This window comes from Podarcis cretensis (assembly GCF_951804945.1).
Source record: "Podarcis cretensis genome assembly, chromosome: 15".
In the NCBI taxonomy this organism is placed as follows: Eukaryota; Metazoa; Chordata; class Lepidosauria; order Squamata; family Lacertidae; genus Podarcis; species Podarcis cretensis.
This window is the reverse complement of record NC_137185.1, coordinates 17534956-17554785: the sequence shown is the minus strand read 5'-3', so window position 1 is coordinate 17554785 and position 19830 is coordinate 17534956. Positions and strand designations below refer to the sequence as shown.

Sequence of the window (19830 nt, the reverse complement as noted above, 5' to 3'; positions counted from 1 at the left end):
GTTCTAATCAATTGTCGTTACACTGTAACTCCCACAAACAAAACAACAAAACAAGTAAATCCAAAAGTATGTTAAACATTTGATTTTTCAGAAATGCAGATGATCAAAACTTAAAATTCTGAAGTTCTTCACATCATTTGGATTAAAATATATATATTAGTTTGGCATGTCTCTCTAGTCTTCTACTGTGTTTCAAAAAAAGGCAGTATGATCTGAAGTCAAGATCCCTTTTGAGATAGAGGCAATAATTATTTTATTTTTCATTTACGGTGGACTTTCACCTAAAGTTCCTAAAGTGATGCACAGAAAACCCAACACATTTGTTTGTTGTTCAGCAGAAATAAGTAGGAGTCCTGTAAATAACAGTTGTGATTGAGAGTCAGATGTACTCCATAGGAGGGACATGGTTGCATCTGCACAGTACCTCTCTCTCCGTGTGTGTTTCTGGTAGGCTATATAGTCTGTTAGTTAAGACAGTTCTTCATATGGAAATATGGGCAGTGACTATCAAAGTCTGAGAGCCATGTCCAACTTCTGAAGTTTTTGGATATTCATATTCTTATATTAGGAAACTATACCGAGGAGCAGAATGTCTTCATAGCAATACTCCTTTTCCAAACCTATTGATTTTATGCCGTGAAGTTGCTCTTCTGGTACATACCTTAGTGATCACTTCAAAGATCTCATCATCCCTAGTTGAACCAAACTATTAACTACAGCAGAAAGGTCATTAGAAACTGAGCATTCTAGTTGTATGGAGGTGTTGTCTTTTAAAACTGATGTTGCAGCATAGGGAGTGTTGCATTTTTTTTTTTTAAAAAAAAAAGCAGGCTCCTGTATGACAATTAAAACCTAGCTTCTGCAGCTGTCAAATTTTGCCATCACTAGAGTTCCTAAAAATAAAATCATGTTTGTGGAGGGCTTTTATTTCACTCCCAAATGAGTCTTGTAATTGACATCTTCTGACAGCTCATGCAAAACTGATGTATTTCTTTTTGTTTAACTCTTGAAATGCAGGGCTATTCTAATTGTTATTCACCTGAACTGGTTATGCTATTGGCTGTAGCCTGTCAACCTTTCTCCCCCCCAACCCCCCCCCCATGTCCAGCAAATGGTTGTGAAAAATTATATGCTTCAAAAATGGTTAATAATGCCACAATTAATTGGTTAAGAAGGATTAAGAAGGATGCACATTTTATTACCTGTTATTAAATTAATCTAAAATAAGATAACAACATACAGATCTAGAATGAGTGTTCATCACCATTTTTGATGGTTACCTTGGAGAGACTTAATATGTTGGAAGGAATGTGAAAGTCATTGTGCCCCTTCCATTTACATGTAGGAGAGGAAACTGGAAGGTCTTGTATGTCATAGAATACATTGTGATAATGTAAGATATTGTTAAACAGTGTAATGACATAGCATGGAGCCTGCACTTTAAGCGGGAAGGGAGGCAGGCATGGTTAAGCATGACTTGCAAGTGTGACCATTGATTATTAAACAGAGCAGTTGTTTTGCTGCCAATGGTTTCTTCAAGGAGTTAGACATCGTTTAGATTGTGAGCTCTTTGGGGACAGTGATTGAAATTGCTGTAGTGAAATTGCTGTAACTTACTTCCCCTGTGGACTCACAACATAGTGGATTGTAAATTTTATGTCCAGAAACCTTTATATGCTGCCTCTTCAGCCCTCTAAAGAGCTCCCAAGGCAGTTCACAAGAATAAATAATAAAGCACAGCCCTGAGACTGTATTTTGTTACACAGTTCTCTGAGTTTCTTGCACCTTCCTTTTCTTCATGACCTTGCTCTGTCCCTGCCCTCTTTCAAACCCCACTTACTTCATAAAACTTTTTTATGAATCATTGCATTCTCAGGCTACTTGATCCACTGTTGCTTTCTGACTCCTCTTCACCTGTCCAGTATTCATGGTCTATCCCTAACAGCTGTCTTTTTCCACTCCTTGTCTTGAATGACAGTTGTAGAACATGAGCAATCTAGACATGGGTTGTGTCACTTCTCTATACCATCATGGGAAGATAATACCAGTAGCAATAAATGTCATATACTTCCAGCTAACTGGCTGCTCATTATTCTAATGCTATTTAATTATCTTATGACCATACAGAAGTCAAATGTTCCAACTCCACAATATTACCAAAAGACAGTACTCACTTCTGTTAGAAGGCACCATTGAAGAATCTCCATCATTACATCTATTCATCTATCTATTTATCACAGTAAAGCTGTCCATGATTGCTTTGTTCCTGGTCAACTTTAGCCCGGTATTTTTTGTTTTTTCTTTCTGCAGTGAAAACAATTTTATTACTATGTTGTCAATGTAGAGTTCTGTGGTTATGTAAAGAAAATGTAGACTGTTGATGTCTTGCTTTTGTTTGTGTCTTTCATTTATTTATTTTATTAAATTTGTATTCCACCCTTCCTCCCAAAGAAGCGGGATAAAACAATACCATTAAAAATAAATTTAAAACTTACTAAAACAATATGCACAAAAGAAACACTAAACAGATTTGGTTATAGCTGTTTTAAAATCATGCGTCCAGAAAGAATTCTTTTCAGCAGATGTTCAAAACAGCATCATGAGGAGGCCTGCCTAATTGCAAATAGGCAGGGGGTCCGTTTCTCATATATTCTACAAACTGTATTAGTCCTACTTGAGAATTTCTTTTGTCAAAAGCAGATAAAATGTTAAAGCAGGCTAATAATTTCAATTAAACAAGTTAAAATCTGTTCAAATGTCTTAGTAATTAAATATGATTTGCCATTTCTGGTTTTTTTCTGTTTCTGTGGCTTCAATCCTTAATCCCTCCACCAATTTTGCTTCATGTGATTTAGCCCATTACATTGTATCCACCTTCACTCAGAGCCTCATTCACACAAACAGCAGATGAGGGGAGTCAGGTAGCCTCCAAACTACAAGGGAGTTGTATGTGACTTCCATGCATATTGAAAACTTAATGTCAGGGAACACACTTCAGTGACCCTCATCTTTCCCTGATACGTTTGCCAGTGTGGTGTAGTGGTTAAGAGTGGTAGACTCGTAATCTGGTGAACTGGATTTGCATCTCCGCTCCTCCACATGCAGCTGCTGGGTGACCTTGGGCTAGTCACACTTCTCTGAAGTCTCTCAGCCCCACTCACCTCACAGAGTGTTTGTTGTGGGGGAGGAAGGGAAAGGAGAATGTTAGCCGCTTTGAGACTCCTTCGGGTAGTGATAAAGCGGGATATCAAATCCAAACTCTTCTTCTTCTTCTCCTCCACATGCAGCTGCTGGGTGACTTTGGGCCAGTTCCTCCTCCTCCTCCTCCTCCTCCTCCTCCTCCTCCTCCTCCTCCTCCTCCTCCTCCTCCTCCTCCTCTTCTTCTTCTTCTTCTTCTGTGCAAGGAACATCATCCTATATTCTATATGTAGCCAAAATGGTAACTGCCACTCCCAAGAGGGGGGTAATCAGGCAGAGTCAGCATAACCTCAAAGTTTGCAAGACAAAAATGCTGCTGCCTTTACAGTGCTTTGGTTCTCTGGGCAAGCCTCAAAGTAATTCTGAGCAGTCTAGGGATGGGTGAAGCCCTCTAGATACCATGCACCAGCTAGGAACATCAGCTGTGCTTGTGTTCCACCAGAGGTCTATGTGTCTCAGTGCTTGGGAAAAAGAAATGCAGCAGGTGCCTTAATGTTTTGCCCTCCTCTCTAAGATTTACCCCTAGGCAAGAGATTTAGAATGCTCAGTCCTTTAATGCAATAACGCAATGGCTTTTTAAAACCTTTGATGTTTATCAGAGTAACTGCTGCGCCTTATGCAGCCTCAGAGGCTGCTTGAAAGGGTTTATCTGACTTCCCAGTGCAGCTTTTTAGGAAGCATGGAGTACTTGGGTGGGAAGCTGAGTGCTGAAAAGCCCGTAGTGTGAAAGCTCCACCTGTTTCTCTTCAAATCTTGCCCTGAAGCTTGAGCTGCTGCAACTACTTTGAGGATTAAGCTTAGAACCTACTCTTTTCACTTTGTAAATGAATTCCATTTTTTAAAAGGCAGTTGTCTTTGGGTTTCATTTCTATTTGATAAAGTCTCACTTGCTCAGAGCAGAGCCTGACCTTAATGTCAAAGAGGTGTACAGCCTCAAAGAGTTATGGTTAAAGGGAAGGGACATAGGGATGTTTGGATAAAGGCACATGACAGCCATGAAAGAGGGACCAGTGTTGAAGCTTTGCAGGGTGCTAGGTAGACTACAACATACTGCAGAAATGTATTCCCCTAGAATGCCAATTCACTTGTCCCCCATCTTACATTTGTTCCACTGGTTCTTCCTGTCTAAGTGCAACACCTTACATTTGTCCCTATTGAAATTCATTTTGTTAGCTTGGGCCCAGTTCTCCAATCTGTTAAGGTCATATTGCATCCTGATTCTGTCGTTACTGGCACTGGTTGTCCCTCCCTTTTTGGTGTCAACTGCAATAGACTATTCAGTCATCAGACACCTTCTCAATAAACAGGGCTCAGTTTCCTCAAAAGCTGTTGAAAGTTGAATCCAACTCTTTACTGGTACAGGTGTCCCCCCTCTTACGCACAGTCGACTGTGCATATGCATGGCACCAGGAAGGAAGGAAGGAAGGAAGGAAGGAAGGAAGTTTCAAACCAGGAAATGGCAAAAGATACTTGCGAAGTTTTCATGGCTCATGAGGCGCAACAGGGCTTTGTTTTGGCTGCTCAGCCTCCCCGCCTAGCAGCTGACACGAATGGTAGCACAACTGCAGAAGCAGCCACTTTTCAGTGCATCCTCCGGCAGGTCCCAGAGCTTCACCTGTAGTTGAAGAGAGAGTTGTGTGGAGAGAGTGGGAGAGTGGGAGAGATCGCTGGAGAGCAGGGGAAAATAGCAATTTACAGGGTTTTTAGAGGGCGCTCCTCACTTATGCGGTATTTGCTTATGTGCAGTGGCCTCCAGAATGTTACCCCTCCTAAGTGTGTGTGTGTGATGCTTGTATTCAGACTTTGATCATGCCCTAATTGGTTTATCAGGGTTTGGAATGACAGTTAGGAACTGTTGTAATATTAAGGGAGAAGAGTTGGAGTAAATAATTTGCATAAGTAGATTTGTTATGCAATTACTAGGTTTTACAGAACATTGATGCATAAAATATTGGAAGTGAAAAAGAGAAACTACAGAGAAACTTGCTTGCCTGACAATTTTTAAAGTTAAATAATTCAGCTGTTTCAGATTTATTTTTTTAAAAAAAGAATTTTCATTACCAGAAACACAAAAGGATGTCAAATACATTTCATAAAATATTTTGCTTGTATTTTAGAAAGTGTTTTCTTCATAAGCAGGAGTCCCCCTTCCACATTTTCCACTAAAGTAGACAGTAATATTTGGTGCTTGTTAACTTGCTTCTGGATTTGTATTTCTATGAGGGTTCAGTTATAAAAAGACTGTGCTGCCTTTTTCTTGCCCATTCATTTCCCCCTTTTGAGCTAAGGGAACTTAATTTATTTATTTATTTTTTTTTTGGAAGAATTTAAGCTTATGTGAATTTTAAAATGTATATTTATTTTGAACTGAGATCCAGAGGCAAAATGGGGCTGCATGCAGAGTATTAAATGTTTGCAGCTTCTCTCTATAGTGGATGAGTGTGTACATTGCAAAAATGATAGGAAAATACACCCATCTCTAAACAGTGCAGTACAGTGGTACCTCGGGTTAAGTACTTAATTCGTTCCAGAGGTCCATACTTAACCTGAAACTGTTCTTAACCTGAAGCACCACTTTAGCTAATGGGGCCTTCTGCTGTTGCTGCGCCGCCGGAGCCCAATTTCTGTTCTTATCCTGAAGCAAAGTTCTTTACCTGAAGCACTATTTCTGGGTTAGCGGAGTGTGTAACCTGAAGCGTATGTAACCTGAAGCGTATGTAACCCAAGGTACCACTATACTTTGGGCATCATTTTCTTTTGATTACCTACAGATGCAAGTTTGTTTCTATGTGTGTGAGGTTCTCGGTAACTTCCCCTCCTCTAGCAGGACAGCCCTGCTGCCCAGTATCCTAGTCCACCCCATTTGGAATGGTTTCCTGACCTTTAGGAATGACTGGGAGGGGCAAAGGGGACTGCAGTACAGAGGGGAAATCTGGGAGCTTCCTTCCAAGTATAGTTGCCAAGATCCATTCTTATACACAAAAGGATCTCAGAAAAATGACCATATATCTAAAACCCTCTTCCTGAAATATCTAGGCTTAAAAAAGAAATAATGCTATCTAATTATAATTCAGTGATCTTTAGAAAAGCAACTACATTTAAATTGTATATTTCTCACCGGTTCACGTTCCTGTTCAGATGCTGTGGTTCAGTATTTTATGCGTTTGTGGAAAGCTGCTGAGCAACATACAGAATTCTTAGCGATTACTTTTGACCTCTGTTAATGGCCAGGATACCAGGGACCCCTTGAAGGCTGCGCCTTTCTGTCCCTGGGAGGAGACTCACAGCAAAGAGAAGACCACCCTGGCCACATCCATTGGCCAAAAAAGGAGCAGCTGTAATGAGCTTGCTTTACCTCTCCCTGCCAGAAAGAACATTTGGCTTCAACTGTCAGCTGATTTGGAACATTTATCAGTCAGAGGGGAATGTGGCTCCTGTCTTTGTGTGTGTGCACTGATCTCTGATGATGCAGTAATTTATATTCCATCCTTCCTCTAAGAAGCTCAAAGCAGTAAACATGGGGCTATTCGGCTCTTTGTCCTATAAAGCCTTGTAAAAGAAGTTGGGATAAGAGAGTGCTGAGGTTCCAAGTATTTATCATTTCTTTGCTTATTTTTCTTTGATATAGAAAGTCTTAATAAACTGTTCTTAGAAATTAAAAAGACAAAAGAGATTGCATCAGTCCTATGGTAATTTAGTGAGCGTCATTTGAACTTTGGCCTTTCTGGTTCAAATCCAGGACACTCAACTGCACCTTCCTGCTCTGCATCCTGGGAGCATGGCAACACAAGTGAAGAAACCATTCATAGTTATCCTTTTGGCAGTGAAAAATGTTGGGTGCTTCCTGCTTTCTTTGGAAGCTTTTTAAAAGTTGAAATGTGATTTAGAAGCCCCGGGACCAAACACCTGTTTTTAAAGTAGCTTAGCTGTCTTTGCATATTTACTTAATCTGTAAGATCCAGCTTGGAGTTTCCTAGTTCTTGGGAATTGACAAGGCTTTACTGTTAAAAGTATCTGAACTTTTCTTGCTCTTTTATTTTCTTCCCCTCCAGGCAAGAGGAGCAGACATCCCTGAGATTTCAGGAGAACTACCATTGCGGACATGTGGCAGCACAGCTAGCATGAAAGTGAAGAATGTGAAAAAGTAAGCTGCTTTGTCTCATCATTGTCATTTTTGTAGCTTCTGGGCTTTCGGGGGTTGAGTCCAAGGTACCAGTCAATTTTTTACTGTTGTGCTTAAAAACAAACAAACAAATTAGTGTTATCCAAAGGCAACAGGAAATAGGTTCATATTAGCTGGGAGCCCACCCACACTTTCAGTGCTTCTTAACTTGTTACAGCTGAAAACTAGGAAAGAACAACAGGCGATTATGCACTTCCTCTTCCTTCTCCACAATTCCTTCAAGTAATCTTTTATTACCAGCTGTTTTGGAGTAATAATGACTGAACTGAATCCGACAATATGACCTGGTGCTGCTAGTCTCTAACCATTGGGCCTTAGGGTCATGTACTCCCTTCCTCTCTTAAGTGTCATTAACCATGGCTAATGGTTACATCTCCACAAACCTGAGTTAAAACTGCTTGTCTGCTTTTGTTTCTGTCTACTCAACCCTCTAGACTCAAAGTTCATATAGAGCAATGAACTAATTATGATCTTGTCAAATGATACATAACACTAAACTATGGTTAGCATAAAGTATGGTTTGCCTCTTCCCTTCTGGTTTCTGACCAGCTTGCAACAGCAAACCCTGATTTATGTTTCACGCATCAAAATACACCACAGATAAGCATTCTTTAATCTGTGTGGTATGACATGTTGTCTAAAATAAGCTTAAAATACCATTCTTACGTGTAAGAATGAAGTGGGTCTATAACATTAATTCAGAAAAAAGATTTGCCTTTACTAACAGAAGTTGGGGGGTATTTCTTCCAAGTTCCATGCTAACTATATCTTTGATTGTCCTCCTTTCCCTTGTTTTGTTCACTTGTTCCTCTGTTTTTCCTGCCTTAAGCAGAATGCAGGCCTGTATAATCTGCTAGCTGGATTTGTGCTTGACCCTTCTTTAGCTATAATGTTGATTTACGGTTCAGAGGACTGTCCAACATAGATGGATTTATTCAGAACACCCATCTATCATCTGCTGATTCTCATAGAAAAGCTGATGACCCTATTTTCTAGTAGGGAGAAGCCAGATGCTAAATCTCATTTCCCTCTTAAATTCCCATGAGAAGAGTGAGTGGTGATCACAATCTTCTTGTTTCACAACCGGAATATTTGCTCTAGGAGGTAAAACCAGCTTCAGCACCTGCTTAAATATAGCCTCGTTACACCAGAAAATTTATGCAGTTGGGATGCTTGAAAGGCACTTAGGATGTATAAGATTTAAACTAGACAAAGAATTTTTAAAAAATTCTCTTACCCCTCCTGCCCCCTCCCCCAGATCTACCAATCCTGGACTGATGGGCTGTGATTCCTTTCACAGGTAAAATTCTGGTTTCATTTGTTCTGATGGTGTAAGGGCACCCATGTTGCTTGACTACCCCCTTTCCCATGGCATTTGAGGATGAACACCCTGTCCCTGCATCTTCCCTTTAGGCACTGGTGTTCAGTGGGTTGGAATGCACTGTCCTGTTAAAAGCCTGGGACAGATGAAACCTAACGGTTTGCATTCCTTGTAGTCTTCTTTTCCTCACTGCTTCCTTGTGTCACATTGACAGCACTCCCTGTTTTGTTTTACTTGGGATTATTAGGTATCCTAATAATACTTTTGGTATAACCTGTATCTAACTAAGGCAGTGAACTTTAATTGCTGTGATGTTCCACGTCTCATCTGTTACTTGTGTTTCAGGTTATCCTTTACCAAGGGTCACTTTCCAAAGATGGCAGAATGTGCACACTTCCATTATGAAAATGTAGACTTTGGGAATATACAGGTGAGTTTCCTGCCAATGGCATTTTCCTGTTAAGCTGACATTAGTTAACTACATGCAGTTTGGCGAGCTCTATTATAAAGCATGTTATTATTAGGGAACATGTATGTTCACAGTCCACAGGCTTTGAACGTTGTCTACGCCCACCCACTGGTGGTTCTACTCTTACATCTTCTGACTGTTTTGCAACCTCCCTCCAACCTTCCTGCCTCTGTTTGTGCATTTCACATTCTCCCATTCTTCTTTGGATTTGGGCATTCCTGTTTTGAATCCTTATTGCTTCCACATGTTTGAATGAGTGTGCTCTTCTTTTTCCTAGTAATAATGGGGTGAGTGGTGTGACTATTGGACTCTGCAGCACATTTAAAGTGCCCTTGTGTTTCTAATTGAAATCAGTTCTGTCACCTTTTTGAATAAGTGTTTACTGTTAAATGTAACTCAGGAATGTGCAACAAATAATCTAAATCTGAGTTTTTTATTCTACTCTCATTAAAGGTGACATGAATACTGAATCTTTCCACTGCATTAAACATATATTTCCACAGTAAAGCTATTATTGAAAGTGTTAAAATTGTGCATCCTGACTGATTAAATGGCTTGTATAAGGGAGTTGAATCACAGTCTTGAGACATAAAAGCAGTCTTCTGAATATTATCTGGCATTTCTGATAATGGATTTTTAATTGTGATCCTGCTCCTTGTTTAACGGCTTTTAAACACTTTCCAACTTTTAATAAACATAGCTTAAATAGGACTTTGGTTAAAAGCTTTGCTAAGTTCCCAATTACGCATTGTTCCTAATATTGCTAAAGCTAAACCAACCAATGAAGCTGAATCTAGATCAGGCTGGTCCCATGCGTGGTCCAAGGGCCACATGTGGCCCTTAAGACCCTTTTGGGCTTCCCTCAACAACATTTGACGCCCGCCTCCCAAGTCTTTGCACTGCCTTTGCAAAGCTGGGTAAGTGAGGCTCTGGGAAGGAGGTGTTAGGGCTCTGACAGGGTCCTAGAGTCCTCATGCCCCCTTCTCAAAGCCTAGTTAGCACTTTCCCAGTTTGGGGAAGGTGATGGGAGGGTTCTAGGATAACGCTAGGGCCCTGCTGGAGCCTCGTGCTTGATTTCCAAAGGCTGGCACCTTGCTTAACTGACTTTGGGAAGACAGTACGAGGCTGAAAGGATTTGCTGTAACTGCCAATCAGTTGATCAATAGTTACAGCAAGGCCTTTTGAAATCTGTTTCCAGGTGTGATTTATATTCAAACTGCACCTGCGAATGGGCTCCACCCACCCACCCTGTGACTGGCAGTCCAAATTACACCTGCCAATGAAAAACTTCAGTGGGCCTTACTCTCACTTCCAATCAGCTGATCAAAGGTGCTTGTTCTCTGCACCAGTCAGTTGATTGGCACTGAGAGCAAGCTCTGTGGACTGCCCTGGGGAGTTTCCCATGCAGCCGATCCCAGAGGACAGTGCCAAGCAGCAGATCTGTGTTGTCAGTGAGCCCCACTTGCCGCAGAACAATCAGGAATGCACTTTAAGTTCCCAATTGTTCCTTTGAAGCCAGGTCTTTAGATGCCCCACACCTGACATCACATATGGCATCAAGTGTAGGGCAAGTGAGGGTGGTTTGGGAAAACAGCCTCTACTGGACCTAATTAAGCTCATGGGCTGGAGGTCCCCCACCACTGGTTTAGTTAGACATCTGAGCATAGCCAATTACATTGTTTCAGTGTTACTTTTAAATGTGGGTTGAAAATGGGAATTGTTTTATTAACTGATGGAAGGAAAAAGGCTATTGGTGTGTTGTTGTTTGCATGATTACTTACATTTGGGGTGCAACATCTGAATTTGAAGCAAGTTGGTAGGACTGAAATTACTTTTACAGACATGAATTCTTAGATGTTTTACATGTTTACAATTGGTCACTAACAATATATATAATGAAATATAGGGGACCCAAACAAAAAGAAGGGTATAGGTTAAATAATTGCTGCTCTTTCTTCTAAAATCAGGAATGATAACACTTGATGGATTTGGGTATTTTGTGCACACCCTGAGATTCTGTTGGGTGATGGGCAGCCTAGGAAAAAAATGCATATGAATGAATGAATGAATGAATGAATGCATAAAAATATTTTCCAGAAAATCATACAATATGGTTCCTCCCCCACTCTGTTTGACATTCAAGTCTTGGTTTGCACCTGAAGGTATTTAAACAGGCCTCAGCAAATCAAGCTTTAAAATGTTGTTTCCATCAATAAAGTCATGAAGCATATTCTATTTTAGTTTAATATTCTGAAATGAAAAGCTCTTTATTCGTGAAAAAATTACTGAACAGTAAGACTGCTTTGGGATTAAAAATTAGTTAGCTCTGCAGATCACAAAATTTACTGGAATACCATCCCTTCAGAAATAGGATGTGCTTTGCTGCTGTCAAGAGCAAGAATTCACCAGTGTATTGAGAGAGTAAATTATATTTATTATTGCATTAATCTTTCAAGACTGAGCTAGTGGATTTTACAGTGTGTGCTGAAAGGTCATTCTTCAAATGATAAACTTAAGTTTGCTCTATTGGTGAGTGTTTGTGTCATGGACCGGATGGACACAGAGAGTGGTGGGCGAAACTGGCTGGAGAACCCCCAAGGGAAGAAGGCTCAGTGATGGTGGGACAATGATGGGTGGTCACAGGGAGAAGAGGGAGAAGACTGGGAAGAGGAGGTATCAGAAGCTGAAAGGCTAACAGGGCTTAGAAGGGAGAGTCTGTGGCAGAGAGAAGCCAAGAATCGGAGGCAGAAGCCGGAGAAGAGGGAGACCAAGAGGCATGGGCGTCTCCCTCTCCTGTTGCAACAAGCTCCTCTCCCCACTGACTCCCAGAACCAGGAAAGGAATGAAATGGGCGAAGCAAATACAGGTTGCACACAGGTACAGTCTCCCGATTGCTTGCAGCTCCTGAGCAGCCTGGGCAGCCTCCTGCACACATTACAGTCTTGAGGCTACCATTGCATGGACTACAGTGGTCAGGCTATCCCTATACAGGAATGGCTGTGCTTGGTGAACCAAACAAAAGGCAGTTTTAGCCACTGAGGCTACCTGGGCCTTCAGAGAGCTCCAGAAGCAGGAGTAAAGATTGCATTCCCCCTGCCCTGGCCTCCGATACACTATTTGATACACACAAACAGTGTGATGCCGTAGACAAGAATATTCAACAGATGCGAGATGGGCCTTATACAATTCCCTACTCAGCCTAGAAACTGTTCATGATTATAACCAGTTTTCTGTTGTAACATTAAGACAACAAGAAAAGCTGTCAAACTTTGGAATCAAGAGAAATGGTTAGACTCTGAATTCTAACACAATAACAGGAAATCTGGAATACCTCTGGCATACCTTCAAAAATGTCATTTTGGATTTACAGTATTCTGAGCAGTTGGTACTATCCAGTTATGCTGTATGATCAGACTGACAGAGTCTTAATGTGTCTGGGGTTAGTGCTTGAATCCAAGGGTAGTACTGTACATGCTAAAATCCAACCATTTCTTGGATGTTCCAAACAATTTGAGAACTCTCACTGTTACATGTTTCACTATAGGGAAACATTACATCAATACTAACTGAAATCTGCAGATCGGATTATCAACAGTGTGTATCATAGCAAAGAACCAAATATCTAATTCACATACTGACCGTCTCCAACCCCACTTAGCCTGCAACATCTGACAGTATTATAGCACAAGGTGGAGAAAGGCTGTGAATCCACTTATGGAGAAGACTAATTATCAGATCTGGCTGTAGGAAAACGGCTATTGCTTTTTGCCCTCTCTGGGCTAGAATTTTAATTATGGGTAATTAATATTTGAAACATTACGTATTTATTTGTAGCAAAAAAAGTGAGGCTTCACAGTTTTCATATAACAATTCCTTACCAATACCCGTCTCTACAGGAGCTATTTTAAAAACAAAAAAACCACAAATTCATTGCATTTTTAACACATAAACAGAAACTAAACAAACATAAAGGTATAACAACATCCCTGGGGAGGCAATACTAAATCTCATATAATATATTCCATATTAATAAGAATACATATGTGAGCTGGCAGAAATGAGCAAAGGTATCTATAAAATCAAGGTAATATCTGAAGTAAAAAGCACCACCATGAGTTCTTCACATCACTTTTAGTTCAGATTCCTGCACTGCAGGGGGTTGGATTAGATGACTCTTGTGGTCCCTTCCAAATCTACAGTTTTATGAATTTATGATTTCAGTTTTTTAATTTATTTAAAATAATGTTTGTAACACTTTGCGTTTTGCAGAAAATACCAAAGCAGCTCACATTATAAAACATAGAAAAGTCAATATAAACAGTGGTTTGTATCCAGTGTCAGTGTGACTTCTCATTGAAGTTAATGAACAAGAGTTACTTAACTCCATTATTTTCAATAGGTAGAGTAGAACTTCGCTGGATACAACTCAGTGTATTGAAAACTATACTTTTACAGCAAAATCAACAACAGCTGACCCAGAAGATTACCTATTTTCCTTTCCCATTTGCAAAACAGTTGTTGGTTATTGGCTTCTATGAACTTCTTAACTGTGGTGTTGAAGAACTATTCCCAAGCCAAGTTCCTAGTTCATTAATTGTGGTCAGCTGGGAGCCAAGAACAATTTTGGACCCGTTCTGCAAAATGGGTCATTATAACTTAGAGCACATTTAAAAAGTGTTACAAAATCTAGAAGCAGAAAAGCAGAACAAAATATTGGCTGAAAACCTGAGAAGTTTGGAAAATATATTCTACATCAAAACAGTACTGAGCTGAAGTAAAGGCTTTTCTGGCATTGCTAATACAGTGGTGCCTCGCAAGACGAAATTAATCCGTTCCACGAGTCTCTTCGTCTAGCGGTTTTTTCGTCTTGCGAAGCAAGCCCATTGACGGCTTAGCGGATTAGCGCTTTTAGCGGCTTTTAGCGGCTTATTGGCTTAGCGGATAAGCAGATAAGCGGCTTAGCAGCTTAGAAAAAGGGGGGAGGAAAAAAAACCCGCAGGAACTCGCAAGATATTTTCGTCTTGCGAAGCAAGCCCATAGGAAATTCATTTTGCGAAGCACCTCCAAAACGGAAAACCCTTTCGTCTAGCGGGTTTTCCGTCTTGCGAGGCATTCGTCTTGCGGGGCACCACTGTACCAATAATACACACATATAATGGGCAGTGCCAGGGATTCTGTGAATAATGGAATGGAATTTTTTGTGTAGCAATGCAACTCCAACCTCAGATCTGTTCCAATGGCCTGTTTTTATGCGGGTACAGATTCTTGTTTTCATACTCAGACTATAACTGCCTGAAGGGCTAATTTGTGTCAACTGAGAGATCACATGTGTGAATATTCATTTTTACTCCTACGCCTAAGAGCACAGACAGAAGAAACAAAATGGTCCAGAACTGATCTTGGCACAATGCTATTTGCATTCCATTTCAATACATGGTTTAATAAATAATATCAGTAGTAGGGCTGAAAGCTCATTTGATTAATCAATCTATTTAGAACTTTGATCACAGATTAAGAGTGCACATCGGTTAGTTGGTCATACGGAGTCCTTTCATGCTCCAAGTAACGCCCTTGCTTGAGTAAAACAATGGCATCACTCTGGCAAAGGCAACTTTGCAACACACACACACACACACACACACACACACACACACACACACTATCTCCGTCTTTGTAGAAAATGTATTCAGTACTGCTGACACTGGGAACAAAGCTACATATAGCTTGCAACTCTGCCATGTGAGTGGTTTTATATACAAACACTACCACTACAGGGACCCAGGTGGCGCTGTGGGTTAAAGCCTCAGCGCCTAGGACTTGCCGATTGAAAGGTCGGTGGTTCGAATCCCTGCGGCGGGGTGCGCTCCCGCTGCTCGGTCCCAGCGCCTGCCAACCTAGCAGTTCGAAAGCACCTCCGGGTGCAAGTAGATAAATAGGGACCGCTTACCAGCGGGAAGGTAAACGGCGTTTCCGTGTGCGGCTCTGGCTCGCCAGAGCAGCGATGTCACGCTGGCCACGTGACCCGGAAGTGTCTCCGGACAGCGCTGGCCCCTGGCCTCTTAAGTGAGATGGGCGCACAACCCCAGAGTCTGTCAAGACTGGCCCGTACGGGCAGGGGTACCTTTACCTTTACCTTTACTACCACTACAACAACTTCTGAATTCTCTTAACTGCTACCACAATGCTCATTGTTATGACAGGTGTGGGTGGGTGGAGAAAGGTCTGTAATATGGACTCCAGCTAAACTTACTCCATGGTAATCTCAGTACAGTGGTACCTTGGGTTACATATGCTTCAGGCTACATACGCTTCAAGTTACAGACTCCGCTAACCCAGAAATAGTGCTTCAGGTTAAGAACTTTACTTCAGGATAAAAACAGAAACTGTGCAGCAGCGGCGCAGCAGCGGCGCAGCAGCAGCAGCAGGAGGCCCCATTAGCTAAAGTGGTGTTTCAGGTTAAGAACAGTTTCAGGTTAAGAACAGACCTCCAGAACGAATTAAGTTCTTTGAGGTACCACTGTATCTGGTGTCAAAGGTACTGTGCCATCTCAACTATACTGTCCATTGCTTCACATTTTCTTCTCTGCAGAAGTTAATGGGAGCCAGTGGGAACTATGCAAGCAACTGCTATCCGTGTGGTCCTGCCTACTCAGGTTTTGTTTCTTGGCCAGAATACAATATGAAGGCTGGGGACTCGTGTGTGTGCGTGTGTGTGTGTGTGTGTGTGTGTGTGTGTAAAACACGTGAAAATACCAAAGATGAAGCTCATGTTAGTTTCCAGAGATACAAACTCTGAATGTTTACAGTACTCTGAAGTATATAGAGGGCTGAATATTGTTATACAAGTTTTCATTCCAAAAAGTAATAAACAGATGCACTCTTGGTATAAATATACTGGTTTGTGAATTATAAGAGCACAGGTTTTTTTAAAAGGGGGTGAGGTATGAGAGAAGGTTTTTATTTTTTACAAATGTATCTGAAATGGAACATTTTTCAATTCTGCATTTCAGGGACCAATTTTGTTATGAGGCTGATCTCCCTTAGCCTAACAGTAATAAAAGTGGAGTTGTTGGTATTCTCCAGAGACCCCGAGGCAAAGTGTTGACACAGCTTTGTCCATTTCACTTGACCTAAATTCTTTCATTCTTGTGAATGAAGTGAGAGTTTCTCCTGTAAAGAACCTCATATTGATCATGCCCCCTGGCACTCAACACACAAAGCTCCATTTCATGAATTTGTCTAGGCTTACTTCTCCAAAAATGAAATGCAAGAGGCTTCTTTTGGTTAATTTTTGAGGACCCACTGTTAAGGACTAATCTGGCTGTTCTGAAACTGTGAAAAACCGCTTTTCCCAGGCTGATTTCTTAAGAGGAAGCTCAGAATTCAAGATGATAGCCAAGTCGATGTCTTGAACTAGTGCTTTTTGTTTCTTCGGCTGTATTGTAACTTGAGAGAAACAATCAACAACTGAGATGGCTTTAATACCTACAAAATCATTAGAATGTATTCTGAAAGTGTCCCACAACTCATGAAATCAATATCGCAGCCCATATAGTGCCATCAAAACACATTAAAATTTCAAAGTCTTCTGTAAAATGTCTGGCTTATATGACATTTGGCATTCTAAAGCACAGAGCTTTGTTTACTTGCATGACTTTTTAGGCCTTTTGTATGAAATATATCCTAGACTAAACGTGAGAAAACAAAGGAGTTGAAATCCCCATTATGCATGGAAAGCTAAAGAGGCATGAGTAGTAAAACCCTGAAGCATGTGCAACCTGTAATGAGTTTTAAGCTAAATAAACTGGTTGTTTCTGCAAAAGGTACAGTTCTCTGAATGAATGGTTGACAAGGAGACATAATTCCTTTTTTGCTTCGCCTACCTTTATTTTTATAGTTTTGAACAGATGTAGGCCTGGAAAGATGAGAACGTGATGTTAAAACACACAATATCACAGTATAGGGAAAAAATATGCTTTTATTCATATCTTCATCTTAGTGATAGACTGCTGGAAAACGGAACAGTTGTGTAACTCAAGAGAGAGACTCACTGTTGAAGCAGACAGTGCCTGAAAAAATGAGGAAATTCACACTTGATATTTCAGGAAAAGAACAGTAAAACTAGGCTGTTTAATTTCATGGACCTTATCCATCTTGCATGCTTACAAACTGAAATCCCTCTTCATTTTCTCACATGGACATTTTCTGTCTTTCTAGTGCCCTTATTACCCGAAATGAAGAGAGGCTCTCAGCTTGACTCATTTTAAGTGGAATTCATTTTAAGTGGCATTTTAAGAGGATGTCATTGTTGTGCTATTTGAAATTTTCTGTCTGTTCAAGCAGCTTTCTAGATGGAATAGTCCTCCCTGCTGTTCTGGGGGTTCTGCTGATTCCTCCAATCATTATTTTTTTTTTGGAGGGGGGCACATGGAGTGAAGTCCCCTTGCACAGGGCTTCTGCTGATGGGGTTCATTAAGATGGGATTCCCCTATGTTGTTTTTCAGGTATTGCATATTTCTAGCAATTAATGTGATCATGTGGTAATCACACGATATTCTAAATCGCTGAGAAAGCCATGACATCTGGAAGTTGTTGGCATCTGTCTGTCTCAAGAGACAACAGAGTGTGCCTCAAACGGTTGCGTTATCAGCACCAAAGTGACCTCCTTGGAGCTCAGGCCTGGGCACTGCCTACAGAGGTCCTGGGCTGCCCACACAACAGGACCTCCATCCTGGCCTTGCTGATGTGCATAGGAAAGCTGATTTTCAAAGGAAAGCAGAGAAATATGCCACCTTCTTGACTGTTGGACCCACTATCGGTCTTGTCCATTTGATCTGCCAGAGCCCATCTTCGTATGCAGGGGAAGTCCCTAATTCATTGTTGGTTTGATGCTCATCGGCTACCCTCACTTGATTTAGCCGGCCAATCAAAGCCATTTCCATGGGTGTGGCCACTGTTGCTCCTGACAGCTTCTAAGAGCCACAGGTGAGAGCTGAGTGCAGGGTGGAGTACCAAACGTAGACAAAGTACCCCAGAAGGAGCATGGCATGTCCTTGCCCCCCGATGTACTACCTCTCCCCTAATACCCCATACACCCAAGGCTACTTTCTCACAAAATGAATGATGTGAATAGTTCCTGCATATTTTGCCTTGTATCCCTGATGCCAGAAGGTTTAGAGACTTGCTTTTTAAGCAAGAAAGCTGGGAATCCAGGCCAGCTAATGACGCAAATAGAAGCTGAATAGCTGGGCAGTGCAGCAGCCCCACCATTGTCTAAATCATAATGTTGCATGGCAAAAGTTCCTTTCTTCTTTACATGACAAATAGCTAGTATCAGAATGCGCAGGTGCACATTATCAATTTTTGTTATGTTTTTGATCAATTTTGCCCTGCTCAGGTATAGCTGAGAAAATATATTGATATATGATTCTGCATGTTGCAAGAGTAGCACACACTATTTTTTGTAGTACACTGCCACCTAGTGTTTAGTGCCACAAAGATGTCTAGTAGAAAAAACTGCAGGTAGCAAAAAAGCAAACATAACATCATCCAAAAAGAACAGCTGTGCGGTGCTTATTCCTTAGGAGTAACTGAAACGTTCCAGAATAGCAAGGAAGCATTTGTGTTCCCCAAAACTCTTATTCAGGTTAGGTGGCCCATAAAAATGGTGTGCAGGGGTAGAAGAGTGAGGGAATGTCATAAGGCATGCTTTTTAAAAAACAAACCTGAACCCAAAGTGCTGGTTGTAACAGTTTTAATATATAATCACAGGTTGTCTCCTGTACACTTATCTCAGTTTTAAGGTTTTAAGGTTCTAAATAAATTTCAGGTTGTACCAGTGGAGTACTGTGACGGATGCATGGATGTTCTCCACTTGAAAAATTAAAGCCGGTTGCCCCCAGATTTAGATGTTATAAGGACAGTTGGTGTGTTTGCTTAAGATCAGATCAGTTCTCTGTTGTGTTGCATTCACTGTTGTATCTGGGAATTTGAGGATTGTGAGTGATAGAGAGAGATGCTTTTGCAGCTGTGTGTGCCCATATAACAATGCTAAGCTGCAGATTTTTAAAACACTTGTCTACAGCACTTTATCTCTTTACCTCCTGAGGGCTAAAATTTTATTCATTTAAAGTGACTCCTGAAACATGGTCTAACAGTACGCGATTTATATGAAAATTGTGAATGATGGCAGCTCTCAAAAACCAACTGCAGCTTACTGAGAAGGTGAGGTGTGAGGCTTGGGGAGCATGAGGAGTGAGGCACTCTTACTGAAGCTATTCTAGCTGTGGGTTCTGATCCCTGAAACACTGTTCTCCAAGCTGGCACCTTCCAAATTTTGGACTACAACTCATCAGCCCTGGCAAGCATGTGAAGGATGATGGATGTTGCTGCCTGAGTACAAGCTGTTGGAATGTGGGGAAGAGAGCTGATTTGTCTGATGAAGGAAATGTATCTGCCATCCAAAAAAGTGAGGCATTGCTTTGGTACCCACATCTGTTTCCAGCAGAATGTGGTTGTTGTATTCTGTGGTTCTAGTGCCTGCAGGTCTAAGATGGCTGGGAGCAATGGGCAAGCAGGGGCAAGCCACTTTGAAAAATGGGCTTAAAAAAAAAGCAGGGCATACATTTCATAAAACAAAGGCAGGCAGGCAAATTCTCC

The 19830-nt window shown here is 41.1% G+C and overlaps 1 protein-coding gene across 8 annotated transcripts in view; it reads left to right on the top strand.

The window, feature by feature from the left end:
• ARHGAP32 (Rho GTPase activating protein 32) overlaps positions 1 to 19830 on the top strand; it is a 201818-nt gene that overhangs the window by 90203 nt on the left and 91785 nt on the right. For 5 of the 8 annotated variants that reach the window (XM_079954470.1, XM_079954474.1, XM_079954472.1 and 2 more), the window contains exons 3-5: positions 7251 to 7342; positions 8640 to 8681; positions 9048 to 9132. In XM_079954470.1, the coding sequence (XP_079810596.1) occupies positions 7251 to 7342; positions 8640 to 8681; positions 9048 to 9132 (219 nt within the window). The remainder of the gene's footprint in view (positions 1 to 7250; positions 7343 to 8639; positions 8682 to 9047; positions 9133 to 19830) is intronic. The other 3 variants (XM_079954476.1, XM_079954471.1, XM_079954475.1) reach the window with 1 other exon arrangement.